Source organism: Pimephales promelas, chromosome 4 (genome assembly GCF_988280905.1).
Source record: "Pimephales promelas chromosome 4, fPimPro1.hap1.1, whole genome shotgun sequence".
NCBI lineage: Eukaryota > Metazoa > Chordata > Actinopteri > Cypriniformes > Leuciscidae > Pimephales > Pimephales promelas.
In genome coordinates, this window is record NC_142772.1 from 34751285 (window position 1) to 34773636 (window position 22352).

The window sequence follows — 22352 nt, forward strand, 5'->3', positions numbered from 1 at the left end:
GCTAATTATTTCCCATCTGCCTTTCTGCTGTTATCTCGGGACGCTTGTACCGAGAAAAATGGCGTTCGTTAGGTCCAGTTTTGTGTCCAGCCTCTCACGGGGATTTCGGATGCCCCAACGCCTGTGATGAGACGACTCAACGCCTGTGAAGAGACGACTCAACGCCTGCGATATGTTATGGCGCCGTTTTATTCATAAACAATATTTATATTTAATATTTATATTTAAACAATATGAATGTAAGCCAGAGGAGAACTGGCCCCTGACTGAGCCTGGGTTCTCCCAAGGTTTTTTCTCCATCCAATCTGATGGAGTTTTGGTTCCTTGCCACTGTCGCCTTGCTTTTGGCTTGCTTTGAGCTTGCTCAGTTGGGATTATTTAGTGTTTAGCAATGTTGTTGATCTGTGTTGTGCTACTTTCATGTTATCAGTGTGAAGCTGCTTTGATACAATCTGTATTGTGAAAAGCGCTATATAAATAAATGTGACTTGACTTGACTTGACTTAAACCGGAAATCACTTATATTGGGGTGGCTAACAGCAATTTAATTTAATACAACCTTGCTGAATAATAATTTCTTTAAAATAATATTCTTTTTCCTATTTTAAACTTCATCTCACAATAACTGGTTTTATTTTTTACTCTAGCGTAGAAACTGGCTTCTGCAGAACTCTCTGGGTTTAGATCAATAAAAAGCTGGCTTTCTGCTTGATAAACCTACAGTAGTATCACAACTCCACAGGGAAGTATGCAAAAGAGGAAACAGCTCTCTTCATGTGTAGTATGCCGGATAAAGATCTGATGTGATACACACACCATAATATTACAGTAACACAGGACAACACAAAACACAATTTTTCCGCTTTCTCACTCTACGTGTGTGTGTGTGTGTGTTTTGGGAAGGGCCGTGACAGGACATTAGGGGCATTAGACAGTACCTCTCCATCAGTGCGGTGGCCTCTTGCTCTCTTTTCCTCCTTTTTCTCTCTGCAATTCCACGGAACGCCCTGCTGGGACCGGTCACAGTGTTATAGGTGTGTGTACAGAGAGCGGTGCAAAGGGAAAAGTCTAGAGTGGCCACAGAAAGGTTCAAACCACAACAGGAGCTGATCACCACCCACAGGTTAAAGGGACACGACTACACGCACGTTCACGAACTAAACACTACGACCACAGCAAAGTCAAGTGTAACAGACACTCAGTCACCAACCAGCACAGAGGATCAATTCACAGAAATCTGTAACATCTGTGTGGGAGTGGTTATCATATCTAGCAGCTTCTATTGTTTTTGACAGGGTGACAGAAGATATAGCCATCATCACTGACAGTTTATGTTAAATCAAACTCCTGTCTCCAGTAGATGAGGTTAATGACAGGCCAGAAGCTACTTTCTGACAGCGCATGTGTGCATTTAATTGCATATATAGGATGTGTCCATGTGACTGCATCCTGATATCCTTCAGAGCCTTGACAGATTGGCGACGGTCTTGGAACACTGCGTGCAAATCTTGATGAGTGACTTTTCTGGGGTATACTTGGGCTATATTTGTATATTTTGCATGCAATATTCAACAGTGATGGCAGCAATCACCATATTGCTCCTAACAGGGACAGTCTACAACTTTTTCAAGTTTGTTAAAATATATACCACGCATTATAGTCAAAATACAAGCTTTGTTCCAAAATCTAGTCAACAGTCTACCTAGATCTTATTTTAGAAGACCGTAGCCAGGCTCCCGACACGGAAGCTATTTCTATAGTTCATTATTCCGCTCTCTCTAAGATACCTTGTTTTTAGATGCAATTTAAGGCTGCATTGCAGATGAAGATGATAAATATATTTCATTCAATATCAAAAAGTACTGATAAATAATTGACATTGTATTTTTCATACATTACAGTTTTACTTTGTATTTTTTTTTTTTTAATTAGCACAATTTGAATCAATACATCATCAATCCCTTGGTAAGCCTATTATAAGCATTTATATATTAGACCTAGCCGGATGGTTTTCGTGTCTCGTCATATCCATAAATAGAGAAAAGTTGGTCCTACTTTGATGCGGGTATGGTGTGGAAGTGGCATAGGTGAGTTTTCACAACAAGCGAGAAAGTTTGACATGAAGTATGCTAAATCTTCAACCTCCAGGTAATCAGAGGAAGGTCTGCTGGCAAAAAGAGAACATGACAGATCGTGTAATAAAACAAGAATCAACATTAATTTGGCTTTTCGGAGATTGCGAGAACTGAGGTATTCGAAATATTGTAAAAGGGATGCGGAGATGGCATTTTTATTTCTCAACAGGTGAATAAAGGTATTTTATTGAACAGGTACATTTTCACATGTAGCTCTCTAATTGAGATCAATGTAAAGCATTATCTTTTATAAAGGCTCTTTTCATAATTGGTTGTTGTAGCGCTGTGTTGGAATATATTTTCAATGAAGTACCGTGTCTATTAAAGGGTATAGCTACAGTAACTTCTTCAGCTAGTCAGGTTGAGATTATTTTCATCTACACTGGTGATATCTCTTAAGCCTAATAGTACATGTTTTAAGAGCACCATATTGATCTGCAGTCACACGGAGCCAAAAGCACAACCAAAGAATTTTCTTCCACAAAATGCATATAGGTTGTTGTTTTTTTTTACACTGCGAGAGGGCCAAAAGTTGCCTTTAAAATTAGCATGTTAACATGAAACACTGTTTATATGTTATGGATATGTGCCACGTTGCATTGGTTGCCTTAAAATACATTTAGAATTTCATTTGAGTTAGGTTGAATTCAGTCTTAGTCGAGTTCAACTTTACTCCACATACTGCTGTTGGATTCCTGCACTTTTATCCAGATCAGTCGCCTAAGAGTTTAGAATGTTAGGAATGAACAGTAAGGCTTTCTAGGTCTTTCTCCAACACAGCAGGTGAGATGTGAGTAGTGATGACTGATATTGGTATATCATGAGCATTATTTTTTTATTTATTTATTTATTTATTTATTTGACAGGGACAATGCAAACAAACATAGTGTCAAGATCAAGCATGTCACTGAAGTGTTGCATATAAAGTTTATAGCTATAGCTAATTTTCAACTCCTGTCCCTGGAAGGGCTTTTATACACAATAAAATTTACATGATTAGCTACTCCAATAATAAAAAAAAATAAAAAAAAATAAAAATACTAATAAGCATACATACATATCATATACAACTCTAATAATTAAATGTAGTTAAAATGAGTACAGTTTTGGTTTATTTTTAACCAATTTTCAGCCTGGAACTGAACATCTTAAAGTCTGACACAGTCTTGACTTCAAAAGGTAAAGAGTTCCAGAGTTTAGAACTCTTTACAGAGAAGGTCGTCTGTCCAAAAATGGTCCTGCAGTATGATATTTTACAGTCAAGATTTGTGGAGCTCCTAGTGACTCGGATGTTGTCCTGTCTCACAATAAATGTACTTAGTGGCTCAGGTGCTATATTATTAATGCACTTATAAATTAGTTTAAGAAAGGAAAATTTCATAAAACTATCAAAATTCATTAAATTATATTTCTTAAAGATGCTGCAATGATGATAACTTAATGTTTTTTTATCCAAAAGTTTTATTGCTCTATTATATAAAGATTTTATGCGTTTGATTGCAGTGGGAGCTGCTTGTGCCCATGATGTCATGCAATATGATATGTGAGAAAATATCATAGCATGTATGTACATTAAGGCTGCCTGGCTTGGAATGTAGCTTCTAATTAATTTAAGACAATTGAGATTACTTTGTAATGTTTTCTGGATTTTCTTTATATGTTTTTCAAATTTAAGTTGAGGATCTAAGACTAATCCTAAATATTTAAATTCTGGAACTGTATGAATTTCTTTATTTTGTAACTTTATTTGTGCTGTATGAGACAAGAGTTCCTCCATAACTTCAAACACTCTGTCCAATGATGGTGGAGTGAGAGTTAACACAGGACAAGGAGAGGTGGCAGCACAGAGGAGCAGAGGGTGGGGATGGAGCGGAGTGTTGACTTTTTAAAACAGTGGGCTAATGAGAAAGGAATACTCACGATATTCTTTAGAGCCAAGGAGAAGCAAAAAAAAGTAAAAGTGAAAAGAGAGAACAGTGCTTTAACCATCACAAGAAAACACATGAAAAGTAAAAAAGGAAAGGTATACAGGAAATAGAGTGTCTTTCAAATATAAACACTGTGTCAGCTAGGTCTCATGAAAGGATCACCAAGTCCTTTATCATGACCTATTATAGTCAAATCACAGCTCTAAAGCCAAACATTTCACACAATTTCAAATGGTTATAAAGTGAACGTGTTAATTAGAAAACAGGAAAAGGAGACAACAAGAATTTAGTAGTTGCAGAGAGAGCTTAGTTGGACTTAGAGAGTGGGTAGGAGAGCAGAGTTACAGTAGGTTGAGGGGGAGATGCATGTCGGCTGGAGGGAGATGGACTGCACCCCAGTGGGGGGGCTCAGCCAGTGGGCTCTGTGATTAAGACTTCTGCCCGACAGGTGATAATTAAGCAGTCAAACTGAGCGAGAGCGTCTGTGCACAGAATGAAGCCTGAATTCACTCGACTCAAAATTTGAAGAATAAACGAAAGAGAAAGAGGGAGAGAAAGAAAAAGATGACAGGATGGGAAAGAAAAAGAGCTAGGAAGAGGACAAAGGAGAAAACAAAAAAGGCAAAGGGTGAAATGGAAGGAACAGATAAATGGAAAGAGAATGAGAAAGAAAGTGAGAGAAGGTTGGGAAAAAGAAAGAGGAAGAGAGAATAAGGGAAAATGAAGAGGAAAAAAGAGAATCAAGATGACAAAGAAAGAGAAAGAAATGCAAAGAAAAAGTAATGGACAGAGGAGAGGAAATAAGCAAACGGAAAAAAGAAGAAAAGTAAAAGGAATAGAACAAAGACAGCAAAGAGAGAGGAAAGGAAACAAATGGAAAGAAAATTGAAAGATGAAGAAAAAGAGGCAGAAACAAAAGGAAGAGAGTGAGTAAGTGACAGAAGAAGGCGAAAAGAAAAAAGGAACTGGATCAGGAAGAGAATGAAGAAGGTAAAGAGAAAGTATAAAGGAAACAGAGAGACAGAGAATGTGAAAGAAGAAGGGAAAAGAACAAGAGGTAGAGAATAAAGAAGGCAAAGGGAAACAGTAATGGAAAGAACTGGAAAGGGTAAAGAGAAAGGAAAAGACGACAAATAAAAAGAGAAAGGAAGGGAAGGAGAAAGAATACTCCTGTCCTCCCACATGCATGAGTCAGGATAGCTTAAATTATATGTCTGCTTCAGAGACCAACCCTACTACAGAGGAAGCCAAAGGATGAAGTGAGAAGTTTGATAAAATGCAATCCCACTCACGCTTGCATGGTGGTGGTCGCAGTCTGAAAGCTAAACATGTTCTCTTTAGGGAACCAGCTGTTCGCGTGATCCTCTGCAAACAAAAAGAGCAAAAGTAACATGTTTTGTGTAAATCTCAAAGTAAAAAAACAAAAACAAATTAACAGTCATTCAGTGATCGTTATCTTCTCCTTACCTCGATCTTCAGAGGACACACGGTCCTCACTGTACATTCTCTCCAGCTTCTTGTGCTGTTTGCCACCACCGTGAGGTGACGTCTCAAGGTCCAGAGAGCGCTGGCTTTGGCAATGTGGGCGAATACAGGCGACACAATCTGGCGTGCAGTCCTCTCTAGACCTGCTCCGTCTCGACCCCCAGTCCCGGATGTTATGGGCACTACCTGAGCTCTGCAAAGGTTGGGTCAGAGGTGCATGGCCATAGTGAGGCTGGTGGCTGGGGCCGTTGTTTCCACGATGGTGGCTTCCTCGATGATGGCTGCTATGTAAATTGGAGGGAGCATTGGTTCTTGGTGGGTCTGTGGTCCTCTTCAGCACCTCTAGTTCCAAACTCTCCTCGCTTCCCTGGCCCCTGAGCATATCTCGCTCCCTGGTAATGGTGTAGACACGTGCTGGCTTCAAAGAGCTTTCCGCACGCTTTTGATTCTGCTGGTCCTCAGAAGAAAGGCTGCGTTCTACGGAGAGACGACGCTTGGAACAGGTTTGAAGGGGCGCAGACTGGCTGTCTGGCTTAGCCTCTTCTTGACTGGGCTTGACTGTGAGAGTGTGTTGGGAATATGGCTGGAGGCTGTTATTGTTGTTCAGTCGGTTGATGTCAGGGGAGTCTGTATCTTGACCAATGAAGGTGTCAGACAACAAATGATCTGGAGTGAGAGATAAATAAAGCAAGAAAAACTGATTTTTCATCTTGGGTGCCAATAAAGCTCTTCTATTATGATCAATTGAAAAATGACTGGGTAAATGGTCAAAAGTGGAATTAATGTTAAACATAAAGAATGATGCTTTGGCTAATGTAAGTATTAATACACTCAAGTACTTCACAAACTGTAAAACAGATAAATATGAGGGGACAAAAGACAAGACAAATGAAGGTAGGACATGAGGTGGAATGAACTTAACCTGCTCCGTTGCGGTTCTCAGGGTGTGTGTGAGAAAGATACTCTCCAAATGCTCGAGCTGCTCTGCAGAGACAAACAGAACACCAAATCAGAGCATGGAGATAAAATATAATATAAAAAGTCTTGATATACTTTTGCATGCTTATGTATTCAGATCTCAGTAATTATTCATAATCCCTTTGTTAAATCTGATGTCATACAATCACTGTTTTCAGGTCCAAATGCTCTTTCAGATAAAATAAAAATAAAAATCCCCCCCCCCCCAAAAAAAATAAAATAAATAAATACAAATTCACAGCCACATTGAGCTGTAGTAGTACCAAAAAACTTTTGAGTATAAGGATCCACTAGAGGCAAGTTGTAGAGAGAGCCCAAGTGCAGTATTTATTCAAAAGTAACATATAGCTCGATCAAAACATGACATGGCACAAAACAAAACCATTGACAAAACAAAACCATATTGACAAAACAAAACCATATTGACGAAACAAAACCATTGGCGAAACAAAACCATTGGCAAAACAAAACCATTGGCGAAACAAAACTATTGGCGAAACAAAACCATTGGCGAAACAAAAGCATTGGCGAAACAAAACTATTGGCGAAACAAAAGCATTGGCGAAACAAAACTATTGGCGAAACAAAACCATTGGCGAAACAAAAGCATTGGCGAAACAAAAGCATTGGCGAAACAAAACCATTGGCAAAACAAAACCATTGGCGAAACAAAACTATTGGCGAAACAAAACCTTTGGCGAAACAAAACCATTGGCGAAACAAAACTATTGGCGAAACAAAACTAATGGCGAAACAAAACCATTGGCATAACTGCATTGACATCACGCAACAGAGGTTACAGGAAACAATACTTGACAAAGACACATGGCAAACATGAGGGCTTAAATACATAGGCTAATGACATGACAAGGGACACCTGTGAACAATGAACAGACGATTAACCAATGACAAGACATATGGCAGAATCACATGTCTCAATGTGATCAACCTCAGTCCAGTAGATGGTGGTAATGCACAATGATTGCAAGCTGCCAAATAAAATCTACCGAAGAAGAAGGCAGGATCACATGACAAACTGGGAATCACATGACAGACATGGAACATGACATAAACAAACCAAAATGTGACAGAGACAAGACCAAATCGTGACATTGAGACAGTACTATCACTTTAAATAGAGAACCTTGGACCCGGAAAAGCATTTGATGCGTCATGACTTACCTTTAGCAGATAGTTTTTAAATTACAATATTACAAACGCCATCATATTTCACATCCATTTTAATGGACTTGTTCTATAGCATTACACAGAGACATTTACAGACCACTAATTTTATCAAGCAATTTTAGATTCTCCTCTTGGCCACTAATCCATTTAAATATAACGTCTGGTTTATATTTCAACTCTGACCATATTTCTCACCTAAACACTGTGTGAGATGTGCAGTCAAGTACTGTTTTTTTCCATAACACAAAGCATCAGGGTTTAACTCAGTCTATTTTCTACATTCAATTATCACACAATAATGATTAGCAGATGACACAAATTATGCCTAAAATTTAAATCTCCATATACCATAACTTCTCCAGGGCAAAGAGGTGTTAAGCAGCAGTGAATGAAATTGAGATGCATACACTACAGGAGAACATGGAACATGGGCCCTAATTTTACTTGCTGTATGAAGGGAGGGAGCAATAGCACAGAACTCAGGAAGCATATAATCAGGAATAAAGGTCGCATATTAGATCTTTCTCATTTCTCAGGGTTGAAAAATTCTTTCATAATCTAATATTAACCGTAATTTTACATTTAATGATAATAAGACTTTTAATAGCTCTTGTTTTCATTCACATTTAATCCTGAACTTGCAGGATGAGCATATGGGCTATATTGTGCATATAATTATTTAAGAAGAAAACAGATGAAGAGTGTCACTTATGTTTAGCACCACACGATGAATGTTTGTTTCCCCCCCACAGTGACAACAGAGGCCACTAAAACAAGACCTTTGAGCCTGGGCAAATATGAACAATGCAAGATATGACATAATATAATTCAGATTATAATATGAACAAAATGTAAAAAAAATAAAATAAAATAAAGTGAACAAAATTCAATGCTCTGTATTTGCCTGAACTCAAAACTTTCTCACTGCTAAAAAAAAAAAAAAAAATTAGTCAATGAGAGAACATTTTTGGTTAAAGCGACCTCAGGTTGGAAAGATGAATTTGTTATAAAGAAGGAAAAGGGAAACATCTGTATGAGTAGAACAATAAAAGTCAGTATTCAAAGAACTCTGTCTCTTACATTGCCAAACCTTTCTCTCATTTAACCAGCAGGATGACCTTTATGCAACATTTTCATTGTATATGTGTGTGTGTGTGTGGTTATGCCACTGAAAATGGCTTTCACAATGCTGACGATTGAAAGCAAAAAATGGATGCATTTGCACTCCCGATGGCCCTTACAAACAGCATAGATGATTTACACAACTCATTAATACATTCGAAGAGCTGCCAGATTCCATTATCAAATTCATAAGCATTGGAAAGGTTTAGACAGTATTCTCCCTCCTGTGTGGCCCTGCGAGGACTACTACTAATGCAGCCTAAACGCTTGCATATGCTCGGCGAGTATACCAACTAGCAAGCACAACTGAAAAAAAGGCACCCAACCCGTTTCACTCACCTTGTTTTTAATTTAGTTCCCAACTAATGATGCCTTCCCACACACATGTTTTCCCTGCACAAGCTCAATAAATATGTAGATTCTAACATGCATAAATAGACTCTTTGAATCCCACCTCCATCCCTGCACCAGAATTGTACATGCAACACAAACGCACACAGATGAACTGACAAGCACCTCCAAAGACATAATCAGCTAGCTATAGGCAAATTGTGCAGTCTCTGCCTCTTTCTAGAGATGCTGGGAAATGTTGTTGGAGTAGCCATGCTTTACTGCAACGACAGTTTGAATAATTAAATACTAGCCAGCATGTGCATCTCTCTCTCCTCACTCAACAAACTCTAACAGATGGGAAGAGTGAAGCAGAGTGCAATTGTCCAAACCCTTTCTTCTCACTGTCTCACTCCACAGTGCCTGGAGTAGGTACAAGCTAAATGTTTTCAAGTGTGATGGATGGGCCAATCAAAAATCAAAGGGCAGAGGTGGACTAGATCTACAAGAGAGACACATCACAACCCACAGCGTTTGTGTTATGATTGTACTGACATGGTTAACTTGAAATGAACTCAAGGATGGTCCTAAAATAACACACTTAGCCTCTAATCGGTGAGGAGAAATGGGACGTCTGACGGCAGACAAGGAAGTACAGTGCAGAAGGCTGTTCGGAAAAAAAGTTCCCCGCTAGGACACAAAACATTTTCAATAGGACTGGAAGGCAGAACTCGTAAAAAACTGCTGTGAATATGCGATAGATAAGGGGAGTGGGTGTCTGAGGGCAGTACGCCAGGATCCGAAGCTTAAATGGGCTGGCCTAGTGGACATTTTTCTCCCTGCAAATCTTTGTATATTTACTGCTTATAAAATTTTTGTTTTGACAACCAATGTCATGAGAAATCAGATCTTGCCTTAAAATCGGGTCTCCATCAACTATTAGTTAATAGTTTTACCAAGTCCAGTAGTACACACAAGACCGCAATGTTGTTACCACTTTCAAGACCCAGAAAGGTAGCACAGACAAAAGTTGTACACTTACATAATCATGCATTTGTACTTAACCTAATAATCTTGAATGTAGTGTTTAAGCTAATCTTTCAGACTAATTGTGTATCTTTATGCTATGCAAGTGTGCACGCTTACTGTAACATAGTTCAAATTACATATATCATAACACATTTTTATAATCAGATGATAGGAGTACCCATTAAGAGTTCATTGAGCCAATGGGACAGCTTGTGGTCCAAACAGAGATCTGTTTTCTCTTGAAAAATGTCCAACTACTCTCTAAGATCAGTTGATTCCTGTACGAGGGTTGGAGAGGAAAAACTGATAACACATGCTTGAAATAGACAAGGAGGGATTATGGTCCAGCTACATTGGGCAATAGTCGAAATGTATGGGGTCTAAATAGCAAGAAATTGCATTGCAAAAAGGAGAAATACTAAAACTGCGGCTGTTAGAAAAATCATGCGGTCATGTGCAATATCTCGAAATCAGTGCCATATGTCGATGCAATAAGATGTTATTGGCCAGGATTACTTTCCTAATTTCTTCATTTATTTTAGTATACACATAACTGGCACATATTCAAAAGTTCATTTATATGAATTTTCCATTGGCAGTGACTTGTTTCCAGTCAGCGTCATGCCACCATGGGCCTCTTGGCTGGAGGTCTCTAACAGTCAGAGGCCCCCAGCACTGGCCCCCATTTGCTTGTACTATAATCTATCCTGTTAAAGATTCAAGGAGTGAGGCAGGGAAAGTGATACCTCACCCCACACATGCATTACTGAACCGCTAAACCTCAAAACTGACAGCTTGTCCACTCTGTGATTGATTTGTGGCCCTTTGAAATCCAATCTTTCTACATTAATACTTCTGCCTAATGGTAAATGGACTGCATTTATATAGCGCTTTCCCAGACCCAATGGCCACCAAAGTGCTTTACATTTTTGCCTCACATTCACCCATTCATACACAGCCAGCGGCCACCAACCTTCTGGTTTGTAGACAATCTACATGAACCACTGCCGCCTAAAAATGAGGCAAAAGCAATTACCTTATTAGTGTGAGGATGATAGTTAGTTTACTGTTCTTTCTTAATTCAAAAATCTTCTGTTCAAAACAACAAAAGCTACTCAGTTGGAGAGAATTAAATTATGAATAATAAAAATTGAGAAGCAGTAAGAGGCCAAAATCACTCTGATTTCTCCTTTCTCTTTCACACACAGTCCAGCCTTCGTCTCATGCTAGTTTGTCTGAGGGTATAGTAGTGTTTTCATCTGGGAGCATCTCTCTTCAGCCAAGTGACAGTAAAGGGGGAAGGGGAGGAAGCAATGAGGGAACGCAGAGAGAAGCGTTTTAACCAGCAGATGCTTTAACCTGCACTGCTAGACGAAAGCCCCGTGGTGCTCCAGAAGAAGAGGCGGATGACTAGTGATTCAAATGAACAACACGAAGATAAAAGCAGATGTAAAAACAATAACTGCCCAATGTGGACACAAATACACACTGACATTTAGATTGAATGCAAGAGGCAATAAGTGCATGAAGGCAGCATGGGTAAAGGAGAGTTGAGCACACCCTGGAGCTGTTTTCATGAGTCTGTTCACGCACAGAATGAGTGTTTTTGCCCTGGGTGACTATGACTTCAGCAGGCCGCTTTGGCGAGCTACACTAATTTAGCAAAAAGTAAGTACAATTTGTTCTTGAGTGCCTCAGACGTGTTAACCAGATGATCAACCATGATCCCTTTCTCTCACATTTTTTTTCTAGTTCTTCTCCTTTTTTGCTTATAATGGACCCACAAATCTTGTGTTCTCTTTGCCCATTTAATTTCTTAGTCTACCGTTCATATCCTCATCTCGCACGGTCCTCACTGCCAGCTTAGAGTTTTTGTCATTGACAGCTACAATTTATATAAGATTGCAGTGTGAACTAAACACTGACTCATATTCGTCTCTGAAAATGCTAAACATCTGCCATTGGCATGTAGCATTTTTAATCTCTTCATTAGAAATTCATTAACACTTAATGAGCAGGTCTCTAAATTAGTCGCATAGCAAACATTGAGGTTCCAAATGGCAATCGACCAAAATGTCCCCGCTGATCCATTCCAATTTTTCGAGACCTTTCAGAACTCTATCTGCAGTACAAAAAGGCCATTCATTGGAACTAAGCTGCAAAAAGGGGTCGTTCTGGAAGCTTTGGTGCGCAACTTGACATGTGTAGTCAGCAAAATAGGAGGAGAATGGAGGATATTATTGCTCTTATCAACAAAAAGAGGAATATATTGTGTATTATTCTACATTGTACAACTAACAAGCAAGATTAAAAAAAACCTCAATGTTAGTAAAAAATGACTGAAGTTTATTTAAGCCTCTAATTCTAGAAGTCTGACCTTCACAGATTGTGCTGAACATATGTTTTTGGTGAAAATGCATTTGGTGGCATTTTTTTCTTCAGAGAGAGATATCGAATAGCCGAGACGGGACCCAATATTGGGATTTTACACCCAACAGAAAATCCCCAGCCCCAGAGTTTTAACTCATTTCACAAATGCAAAGATTTAAAAACGAGGCTCAGTAGAAATGGCACAAACACTAAATTATAAGATGACGCTATAAAACATTGACTAACTTTATAGGAGAGAATAAAAAATTATGATAAATATTCAAAAAAGTCTTTAAATTATTGGTTTCCTAACCCAATAACTCTACAAAACATGATCTTGCAAAAACACAGGAAAACAACTTGTGTCCCAGCCTAACCCCAAGCATCGTCACAAAAACATATGAGTTTTCATAATCTGGGCCTCCCGCCAGTTAGACAACAGGTAATCTCAAGCTCTAATTAGACATTTACATGTCAGCCTGTGAGACTATGGGGAGGCTTATAGATTTATTCACTGCATAACTCTAATTGGCATTGGGCTGTCATTTCAGCGTGGTTCTTTTTTTTCTCTGTCACTGGATGTGGGAGATATTTTAAAGAGCTGGATAAAATGTGTGATTCCTATTTCCTACAGTCACAAAATCATCAATCATCTATCTATCTCACAAGAAATACAGTGGCCAGGTAGCCATTAAGCTCCCCCAAAGGCCTGCATAGTGCAGTTTAGTCAGTGTACAGAATATCCAAACATAATGTAAATGCCTCTTACACATCCATAATCCTTTTGTTTATTATAACTAAAGGGTATTTTTGAGAAAAAGTGTACTTTAAAAAATGCAAAAGCCACACATTGAGTTTTATTAATATCAATATTTGTAATGTTTTTAAGTTGACAACCATGATTAATGTAATATATAGAGAGAGATATTTAAATTATTTCTTAATAAACAAGTGTTTTCTTTGTCAGTGTCGACTGCAAAGATGAAGTTGATGATGCGGACTCGCGATCTTCGGAGCAGTGAACGCACCAGAGAGAAATGTGGGATGTGGATGTGGAGGCATAAAGTCCGATAAAGTCGAGGAAGAAGCCCATGGAGAGTATTAAAGTTGATCCTGCTGCTAGCTCATGTACAGCTAATTCTCACTCTCTCTGTGAGTATAACACAGATTTCACTCGGACCAGCTACTAGAAGACATACAGGTTGCTCACGTGACAGGCTGTTTGAGCCTGCGCAGTATGCCTGGCGATCAGCTTTTAACGGACTTCAATTTTCTCAGTTGAAATCAATGGGGTCTCTGTGTCCATTTTTTTTTTTTTACTGTCTATGGTTGATAATCGATTACATAATCAATTATTATTGATTTTATCGATTAGTTGTTGCAGCCTTGAATCCATCTGAGAAAACTAGGTTGCAACAGTAGAAAGAGGGAGGCCACTCACTGAAATGGTCACGCTTTCCTCCCATCCAGAATATATGTTTCTCTGTTCAAGGCATACAGATACAGAAGTGCTGTTTGCCTGAGATATTACAATTCTGAAAGTCTTAAGCATCACCCCGCTAAACAGATGAATTAAAGTAGGAGGATGAATACAGCTAAAGATCACACTGTCGGTGTAATACAGAGGTAATGAGTCTCAAGGGTCGGTCAGAAGTTTGGTGACAGCTGATGATATCACGCTGAATATGGTTGTTAATGGCCATTTGAGTGGGTAAAATGAATAAATGACTAACTGGTAAATTTACTTTTAAATGTGCACAGAGACGGAAGCCTTTCAAAAGTGCAAAATTATGTTGGTTGAGTCTAATCACTACACAAAACTATACAAATATAGACAAGCAAGGGACAAACAGATCAATTTAGAACAAACAGTCTGTCTCAGTTTGGTAAGCCTAATCACAACTGACTTCATGACGTCTGTAAAACGAATATGTTAGTGACGAAGTGACTGACGTATCTCTGTCATAGTGGAACATCAGCCTTATATTTGCGCTGTTAAGAAAACAAAAATCAAACTGACAATGGAAATAAAACGTATTGAAATATTCAAAATATCATAAATAAAAAACAAATAATAATAATAATAATAAATGTAATATTAAATAAAAAAATCTAATATAAAAAATATGATTGTTTATTTAGATTTTAGAGCATATCACCAGGCTAAACTGTTGATTTCTGAAAAAAAATCTTTATAATACATTATACAATTATTTGCATCATCACCACCCGATTTCAACGTTAAAACAACAACAATAATCCCCATCTTCATCCCCAAGCAACAGCAAACACAACAATGAAATTACTTATAACCTAAATGATAACAATAAATGACACACTGATGTCATCAGCTCAGCAGTAAATAACTAAATTTCCGATAGTTTCTAATTAAAAAAGCCATGAAAAGTAGTTTAGTTTAAGTGAAATGTATATTAGGCTATATTTTGATACAAAGTTACTAGCACGCCATTGTGGCTAGCTAATATACAAAGTGTCTTCAACACGATTACAGCACCAGCAGCTGTCACTGATATATTTATGACCGAATTTATCTGTCTATAGTCGTCAAAAACAAGTGTTACGATATGAGGTGTGATGATGAGATGTTTTATAGTTATGAGAAGATCCACCTCCTCCATGAGACGCGCCTGTGGTGCTGCAGAGACTCACCTAACTTTTGCGGCAACAGAAGAAATCGCATCATTTCTTAAATTCTTCTTCTTGGATACGGCAGTTCCCATGCTGTAGTGAAACGACCAATGTGTAAAAACAGCTCATTCCACTCGTCACATCTGCAATGGAGGAAAGTAATGCACAGTGGAAATAAATCATCCGCAGAGTGGAGATATGATCGCCTCTCTTCTCCTTGCTGCTCACGGTCTCTGTCAGACGTTCCGTTTGTTCCTCATGTTTAGGAACGCGCAGTCCTGCTGAATTTCACAACGTGAAGTTGATGGTGTCTTGTCTTGTAAGCGGAGTTTGAGTTAGTAGCCAACACAGCAATGTGGAGGGTGAGCTGCCAGTAGGCTAGAACGTGCTCGTGCGCGCCACTTACAAACATTCTCTCTCTCTCTCTCTCTCTCTCTCTCTCTCTCTCTCTCTCTCTCTCTCTCTCTCTCTCTCTCTCTCTCTCTCTCTCTCTCTCTGATCCAGATACAACGCGTGATGGAAACTAGTGCCATATAAGGGAGAAAGTGGCTCAGCTTGTCCTTTGGCGTCAGATTAAAAGTGGACAAAAAGAACGAAGCCCATTTTTTTCTCCAAAAGTAATAGAAAATTTCCACCATCCTATTTGCCTACATGTTGACCCCAAGGTCACACAGGAAGCCATTATGCGCTTTTTATTAGAAGAACGTAAACAGCCAGCAGATTGCTATTGTAAATAATAAAATGTGTCAAATTAAAATAACATTTAAAACACATGCACAACGACGACAACAACTAGAACTCCACACTTCTGTCTGAATGTAGGCATAACTAATTTTATAAAACACACCATATTTATACAATTGAACTAAATCTTTACATTTATTTCCATTCTAAGAGATGATGTAAACGATTTGACTTAAAAGATTCCTTATCATGTATCCTGTATTATTTCTTTTGTTGTTTGTTTAACATTAAGGAGTCCAACACAGACGACAGTTAGTATTAGGCATTTAGGCTGCTGTCACTTAAAGACCTTCCAATTGTTTATCTTAAATGGCACGGTTTATAGTGCTATAAAAAAAGCTATAAAAAACATAAATCAGTTACCACGCTGTTTCTCATTCGCTTTAACGTGTCAAAATCTTAAGCAGTATTCTTTGCGCAACTATATTTACAGTCAGCGATATAGGCTAGACACAACAAATTTGAATAATTTTAAATATTTTTAAATATTTCAAAACTACCATTCAAAATGACCTATTAGCTGTATTAAAGGATAAGATCGGAATTTTACACTTAAATCCCTGATTGATCGTTTCTAATGAAATAGAACGGTTAAGATTGAAATTTGGACACATGCTGCTGTCTCGAGAATTTTCGGTTTCTGTGAAAATCCTCCAAATTTCAATCTTAACCGTTCTATTTCATCAGAAACTATCTTAAAACAGGGCTTTAAGTGTAAAATACTGAACTTGTCCTTTAAAGTTTCAGAGTATCTGATATCAGAGACAATGGTTTTATCATGGGACAACTAAGTTCAATCCCGAACAAAGCGTTTGAAGAGTGTGGAGAACCATCCTCATTGGGTTGATGAGACACTTGTTGGTACTAGTGAGGTTGATAGGGGGAAAAGGGGAAAGTTCTGGAAGTTGCCCGCTCTCCACTTTCCTAGGCTGAAAAAGACTACCAGAATGAAGTGGGATTATCCTGTAAACTTTCCAATGGTAAAATCACATGAACATTTTATGATAGTACAATACTGATTAATGGCTGATTGATGACTAAGAAATCATGTCAAAAATGTCCCTAAATGAGATGCAACTCTTGAGATTGCAAGTTTTATTTATATTATTTATTGAATTTAATATATAGCTCCCCTCCGACTTCTGAAGTTCTCCCTGCTGCTGAGGAACAGCTAGAGCAGGACGTCCTGGACGAGAGTGAAAAACAATAAATTATACACTAAAATTTATCATTTTATTTCACACAAACTACACTTGTTTATCTTATACCACATTTGCAGCCGTTATAAAGTTGGCCACAAGCTGGGCGAAGGAGGATTTGGCTCTGCGATGCAGGGACTAGATGCAAGGATGGACTTGAGCTGTCTGTTAATGCTTCTCAGTCACTGTTTTCAATTTATTCTGTAATGTCTTATATTTGTGTTAAAATCACATACGACATGGTTTTTCAGAAGGAAAATTGTTTGATTTAATGTCTAAGTCCTTATTTGAGAAACCACCTCCGTCTAACTGCATTTTTTCTTTTCTCTTAGCCTGGTTATGCCAAACGCTTTCCCTTGGAGATCAGCCTGACAGTGATGGCCAATAAGGGCCTCAGATAACTCAAATGCTGGACTGGCAGGACGATAAAAAAGTGTGTCTTATATAGATTTTAAAATATATTATCTTGACAATAAAATAAACTAAAACATTGTCTCTTCATTTTAAATGGACATCAATATAAATAAGTCATGAAAATAATGTTTTATTGGGGTCTATAAATAAACATTTTTTGATCTAGCATTTAAAAGATTTACATATGGCCTTTAGCAACTGCTTTAAGAAAGAAATCAGTAGAGCCCAATGTACTGTGTTAATATGAAAGCCACATTTTTATTTACACATTGCATTGTGTTGTATTTTATGGTTAAAGAAATGTCTGTAAACTTGGCAGATAATATCTTTGCAGAAAAACCTTTTCTGTTCACAGAGCAGAGGTACAATGCTGAAAATAGTAACAAAACAATATAATTTGAGAAAAAGTGACAATTTTATTTTATTTTTGATAAAAGGGTTTGAAAACCAGCATACACAACCACCCATGTGTGTGTGTGTGTGATTACATTTTATTATTTATTATTATTAAATATTCATTTAAAAACATGGGTAAAGTTGAGGTCCCACCAATAAAGATAAATCACAGAGGAGACCAGGGAAAATTACAAACTAGGAGACTGTTGTACAACCACAAAGTACAGAGGCTTTAATTTAGTCATTAATAAATAAAAAAAAACAGTTTCAAATAATAAATTATCAGAAGGAAAAAGACTTTTGTTGGCATCCTTCATCTTCTTTGTCGAGGGGTTGAAGTTCCTTAATGTGTTTTCCTTGTTCAACTAAAGTTGTTTCTCTTTAAAAGCGTATGTCAGTTAAAAGAAAGCGTCAGCCTCAACATTAGAACATTTCTTCTAATTTTTTGAGGGCAGATAAAAAAAAAAAAAAAATTTTTTTTTTACTAAAACCTTTACATTCAAATACAATCCAAAACACAATAGCATACTTGTTTTTTTTCCACAGTCCTGTTACAGAAATATTTTGTTGTTAATTGTTATATTTTTGTAAACCATTCAGGTTACAAGTTCTTGAAGCATACGGTATATTATATATATAAAAAAAATTATATTTCACTTTCCTTGGCACAAAGCAAACACGAATATTAGACACAGAGAATAACATCAAAATATACTTTAGTAGTAACTCATGAATAAAGATTTCCTGCTCACTCAGTTTCATTCTGATATTGTTGTGGTTGATCAGAACACTGACTATTTTTGGATCGCAGTGCTCGAGCAGAAAAGGCGTAAAGAAAGGGGTTCACGCAACTGTTGATAAAGAAAAGAGCTCCAGTAACATTGTTGCTGCCCTCTGATTTCCATGACACCATTAAAACAATGTTGTTGATCATGCAGGGGGTGCTGAATATGAAGAAGACCACTACGATTCTGACAGCCAGTTTCGTCAGCCTGTGGCTGCTGAAGGAAGCTGAATGACTTATCCGTCGATGAAGTCGAAGGTAGAAGCAAAACAGGCTGAAGAGAGGCACAATATACAAGACTAGAGTCTCAACAAGTAAGACAGCTATTTTTTCTTTAGAATTCCTATAATCCTGATAACAGTGTAGACGCCCGTCCTTCTTCCACTCAACACTTCGGTGATAAAGGGCGTAAGAAGCCAAAGCTCCACTTGATATCCATATCCCAAAAATCAGCCCCTTTTGACCCTTCCCTCCAAGCTTCGCCCATCGCTGAGTATACAGCACCTGCAGGTACCTTTGCACACTCAACAAGGTGACAGAAAGCACACTACTGTAGAGGCTCCAGTACACAACATAGGAAAATAACTTACATAGACCTCTTCCAAAAATCCAGCCGTTCAGAAGGGCATAGATCCACACAGGCAGAAAAATCAGACTCAGTAGATCCGAGACAGCCAGACTCAGCATCAGTTTTGGGGTGAAGCTTCCTTCTAAATGTTGGGTGAGCATGACCATCACCGCAAGATTACCTGGTACACCCAGCACAAAGCACAACCCCAGAACAGTGCTGGACATTGCCACATCCACTGAGGTATCGGCAAAGAGAGAGCCATTCGAAATGTTCTGGTACTGCATGTTCACCTGCCAATTGCTGATGCGAATATTAAGTCTGATGTAGACTCAGGAAGTGTAATTGCCCAGGGAGCGACTGGGGTTTAGGTGACTTGCTGAGGGGGACCGCAGTCATTTCCTGCAAGTCTGCATGTTCCTTTTAAAACTGTCAGTCCATTTAAGACTGTGCACGAATGTGGTGTTTGTTGTGGTGTATTAGCATTTCTGTCTTCCTTCAACATCCGTTAATGTTTATGCATTATAGTGATGTAGCATCAGCATAGCATCAGCTCTATATATAGCTCATCAGCATAGCATCAGCTCTATATATATGCTATTTATATATATATATATATATATATATATATATATATATATATATATATATATATATATATATAGCATAGCATCGCATTTTAGTAGTGGTAAATGCTGCATGCCTGACTGACCTCACACACAGATGAACACATTTCCCCTGGCAAGCAGCTAGTAGGCTATGTGTATGCACCCCCACACTCTCTGGAAATATAATTTCAACCAGAAAATGCAAGAAACTAGAGATGCACGGAGCATCAGGTCCATAGAGGCCATTATTAGTGTGTTGTTGGTTAATATAGAAATGGGACTATCTATCTTTATGATACAGTATATATTTTTAGACCATATGAATACAGATGTAAAAGCTTATAAGTCTGTTTAACGTTTTTCTTTAATAATACATTTTTTTATCAGGCTCTTATATAGGTTTTTACCTACAGTATAAGTACTTAACATTTCTGAATGGCCTGAGGCTGGGATTTAGTGAGTTCGAAGTGAAAGTATTTGATGAACGTATATTATGCTCGATATATTTATCTCATTTTTGACATAGGTGTCTTTTAGAGGCTTTTGCATCGGAGGTCTTCATTTATGCTCTATTGGCTACTACAGAAATTCAAAAAACCCCAATCGCTCCCTGGGCGCTGCAGCAAAAAATGGCTGCCCACTTCTCTTTGGCTACATGTCACATCACTTTTTTTAAGAATTGCTCATTTTAACTGCTTGTTTTCAGTTTTCATTTCTGTTTTTCCATTGACCCTCAACCTGATCTTAGCCTTATTCTTTAACAGCAGACAGATTTATAATTCTGAGGCTGTGGTAAAAATGGAAGGAAATTAAATTCTGAGCCACAGACTGATCTCATGAAGTAGCGTATGTATGACACGCCAATTCGTATTTCCATTTTTGGCGTGCTATCAAGACGCATAATCACTTTTCAGCGTGTTTATGAACGCCATTGACTTAACGCTATATATGACTTACCTCAAACCCATCCCTAAACCTAACCGTCACTGGGGTTAATGGCATTTATGAGTGTTCCCTTACCATCCTAGGAAAAAAAAAGATTGCTCCCCAGATGTAGATTTTGCTTCGTTTCGCGCGGACATTTGACGGTGTGTACAGACACGCGGAATCACTCGGACGTTAATGGCGTAGACATACATGCATACACGCGGATAGCTCAAAATGCGTAGAGATAACACGCCACTTGACTCGAAAGTGGTGTGTGTTTACGCAAAAGTCATGATGTCATGTTGCTGAACCAAGTGCAAAAACTCCACTTGACTTTAACTCGCAGGCTAATACTGGTCTTACTAAACAACCTCCAGAAAGGCAAGCAGGCATGTTCTGATTACTCATGCGGTTTGTTGGGACAGAGTAATGAGATTTTGTTTTGGAAATGAGACAATTTCCAATTGAGGCCTTTGTTTCAGCAAACATTACATTCAATGGAGGAGGGCGCAACAAACAACACACAGCATGAAAGAGACACAGTAAACAAGCAGAATAAATTGGTGCCTGAGAGAGATGAGGTGTGGTTAGATTTCTCTGCAATAATGCAAAATTAATTTTCACTGTGCCAGAGATGTCTCTTGTTTACAGTTTTCTGAATGTATATAGGTAGAATCCAGAGATAACTTAGTTATAATATGAGACCTGTTCCTAAATCAGATTATGGAGCATACATGTCTAATTTCATCAACAGAACGGAGTGTGACTTTTACCATGACCTTCAAGGGCAGAGCATATACACTGCAGGAGACTTTCAGATGCAATATATCTTGGCATGTCAACTTAAACACTTTCTTATTGAGCAAAAACAATTGATTGATATGCTCGTCAATAACCATTTGAAGGGTGATCTGTTTGTTGGCATGACCATAATGATTGCTCTCAAGTGATTGGCTGGTGAGAAGCATGAGGCAGGGTAAGGCAAAGGAGGAGTGGAACAGATATACAGAAATGTGATGGAAAATAGACAGACAAGAAGTAAACAGATGGACATGGAATGGAAAGAGGTGAAGGAAGACTGATGAGACAGGTGGAAGATGAATGAAGAGAGAATAAGGAATTGGGCAGCAAATGATGAGTAGCCTGTTAATTGGATTGGTGGTACGGTTAATTGAATCAGCCTTCTGCCATGTTGTTTAGATAATGACAGATCGGTGTCAGCAAACATGTACAGTATCTGTCAATGGTTTGGACCACCTGACTGAATATTGCTCATGGTCTTCAGGTCCTTTTGTACTAAAGGCTTATCCTTAAATGCTTACAATTAGCTTGTAGACAAATTTAAAGTTTCTTTACAAATTTATTTGGATGAGAGAGTGAAGAAAAATAACCCAGGAATCTTATTGCTTATTCATTTCTGTTTAAAAATGATCCCAAGGCGCATTGATTACTCACATATAAAGTTGGTTGAGAAGATAGACATCAGGTGACTACTTTG

The 22352-nt window shown here is 38.1% G+C and overlaps 2 protein-coding genes across 7 annotated transcripts in view; both read right to left on the bottom strand.

Moving 5' to 3' along the window:
- Positions 1-15648, bottom strand: part of nsmfb (NMDA receptor synaptonuclear signaling and neuronal migration factor b) — a 117384-nt gene extending 101736 nt beyond the window's left edge. For 2 of the 6 annotated variants that reach the window (XR_016168357.1, XM_089130346.1), the window contains exons 1-5: positions 15236-15647; positions 6471-6532; positions 5531-6214; positions 5356-5428; positions 939-1007 (exon numbers count right to left, since the gene is read on the bottom strand). Coding sequence is in view for 2 of the 6 variants with exons in the window: in XM_089130346.1 (XP_088986472.1) it covers positions 939-1007; positions 5356-5428; positions 5531-6214; positions 6471-6532; positions 15236-15306 (959 nt within the window). In the remaining 4 variants the exon portion in view is untranslated. Of the gene's footprint in view, positions 1-938; positions 1008-5355; positions 5429-5530; positions 6215-6470; positions 6533-15235 lie in introns of all 6 variants that reach the window. The other 4 variants (XR_016168355.1, XR_016168354.1, XR_016168356.1 and 1 more) reach the window with 4 other exon arrangements.
- A 2782-nt stretch (positions 15649-18430) lies between these two features.
- On the bottom strand, positions 18431-19664 carry LOC120470257 (C-X-C chemokine receptor type 2-like). The gene has a single exon (XM_039659763.2). It carries the CDS (start codon positions 19604-19606, stop codon positions 18716-18718), a length of 891 nt encoding a protein of 296 aa, XP_039515697.2. The 5' UTR covers positions 19607-19664; the 3' UTR covers positions 18431-18715.
- Between the last annotated feature and the right edge of the window lie 2688 nt (positions 19665-22352).

Bases quoted from the DNA above. Each gene is read 5' to 3' on its own strand.
- LOC120470257 (XM_039659763.2), bottom strand. From the start codon at position 19,606: ATGCAGTACCAGAACATTTCGAATGGCTCTCTCTTTGCCGATACCTCA.